Below are 2,186 nucleotides of genomic sequence, written 5' to 3'. Positions count from 1 at the left end.
CATGGGGGCTTATTCATGAGTTACTTCTAAGAAAAATCAATACGGATATATACGGGCATTCTCTCTCTCTCTCTCTCTCTCTCTCTTTCTCTCTCTCATGTTAGGATTTTGTCACTCCTTTCCATGCGTCAAACAACAATAAAAAACAAGAATAATAAAAACAGCAGCAGCAGCAGCTACAACAACAACAACAACAACAACAACAACAACAACAACTCCCATTCAGAAAAGCTCTCTCTTATCCAATCTCTAGAGCAGTGGTTCCCAAACTCTTTTCTGTCATTTCCCCCTGCACCCAGTTCAACCATCCAGATTTCCCCCTTCATGTGCATGAGAGAAAGAGCAGTTAAAACACACTGAGACTATTTACTAATTTATTTTTCAAATGTACAAATATACTGATAAACTTATAGTTACAGAGTATACAAAGTGGATAGAGAGCAGTTAGTAACAACTAAGCATAGCCATAGGGAGCGGTTAGTAACAAATAAAAGGACTTTTGATTTGACTGAGATTTTTTTAGTTAGTAGGTAGTGTAATTATTTCCCCCCCTGGTAGCTTGAAATTTCCCCCCAGGGGGAAAATTTCCCCCAGTTTGGGAACCACTGCAGTCTAGAGAGCGCTACGGAGATGAGGCAGCAAGTTCAAGGAGTGTATACTGTATACAGCGCTGTCAATCAGTTAACACAATACAACAATGAGTCAAGTCAACTTTTAGTGCCTCCGGAGACGAGGCAGTAGGTTAGGCCGTGTACAGAGTGCTGACAGTCAGGTAACGCAAGGCGACACCGAGTCCAAGTTGACCTTGAGTGAGCTATGATGGGTGGGACGGAGTGGCAAGATACAGCAAGCTTTCTGTCTGGCGTTGATTTTTTCAGTGGAAGCAAGGGTACAGAGAGAGCGTAAGCGTTGCTGAGGGTGGAGCAACTGCTCTGATGAGTGGCTGGCGTTGAGCTCAAGTGATAATCTATGCTATATCACCTTCCCAATGTTTTTTTTTTCTTTACCTAAATTAACGTACTTTAAGCCTTAGCCTGTTGATAACAAAAGCAGATATGAATCAATTAAATTATATGTACTGTACATATTACCTGAAAGTTTGAACAGCTCAATAACTCCCTCTGTCGTAAACGGTCAGTGGTATCTTTTGGAATAATACCGTATTGCACAGTTTCTTTTAAACTAGAGCGAAAGTAACGTGGTAAAAAGTTAATAAACCATGCATGCCTAACACTTTCATATGTGAACATCTGTGTGCATGTGTGCATACGTGGCGAAAGGTACCTTATACATTCTTGGATATTTGATCAGTCATGGAAAAAAAAAAAAATCAAATATGCTAACTACATGTAGAAATTCTAGATAGTTGATGATATATAAATGTTTCTGAGAACAAATTCTAAATGAAAGAGATACTTGGTTTGAAGTATCCCTGAATTTGTTTATATAATATTTTTTCAGTTAATGTAAATCTATGCTACACTTATTAATATTTCATCCTCAAATCAACATATGTGCATCAGATAAGATATTTGTATGATAACGAATAGAAACAGCACGAGACTACCAATAGGAGGCAACAGATGACTGAAATATAGCACTTACCTACAACAGACAGTATTCTCTGAATTATTTTGTAAATACTGGATATATAGACGAGTTATCCCTTTCAAGAGACGATCATGACCACCAGAGAAAACGTACGTAACAGAAAACATAGGACGGTTCATGCTGGGCGGAGCCGCTGCGGGCTATAGCTGACTAGCGGAGGATGTTTTGATTCAGTATGACGCAGAAGCTGCTGTAGTGTGAACGGCACGTACATAGAGGATAACGTGAACGCTATTTTCCCTTAACGGCAGTGAATTGACATTATGATACCCATATTTCTCACTTGTGGACCCAGTGAGGTCTTAGTGGTGTCAGGTAAGTTTTATTAAAATGTTCTGTGTAACTTCTTGAGATGAACACAAATGTACTGCTTGCTTACCACAATTTATTAATAGCACATGAGATTATTAGCAGCACAGAACGGGCAAAGAAAAATACACTTGTAACAATTACGTTTACCATGTAGTCTTAATTGTATTGCTAATGTCAAGACTGTGTACTACATTTGTCTTTTTGGATATAATGTCAAGATCATGATGATATTTCTTTTCATATTAACTTTGTCTTGAAGAAAT

The 2,186-nt window shown here is 38.3% G+C and overlaps 1 protein-coding gene across 1 annotated transcript in view; it reads left to right on the top strand.

Annotated features, from left to right (window-relative positions):
- The first annotated feature begins 1,754 nt into the window (after positions 1–1,754).
- Positions 1,755–2,186, top strand: part of LOC123516917 (flotillin-1-like) — a 24,639-nt gene continuing 24,207 nt past the window's right edge. The window contains exon 1 of the mRNA XM_045276685.1: positions 1,755–1,926. Within this exon, the coding sequence (XP_045132620.1) occupies positions 1,875–1,926 (52 nt within the window). The 5' untranslated portion in view covers positions 1,755–1,874. The remainder of the gene's footprint in view (positions 1,927–2,186) is intronic.

This window comes from Portunus trituberculatus, chromosome 41 (assembly GCF_017591435.1).
Source record: "Portunus trituberculatus isolate SZX2019 chromosome 41, ASM1759143v1, whole genome shotgun sequence".
Classification (NCBI taxonomy): Eukaryota; Metazoa; Arthropoda; class Malacostraca; order Decapoda; family Portunidae; genus Portunus; species Portunus trituberculatus.
This window is presented reverse-complemented; position numbering and strand designations above follow the sequence as displayed.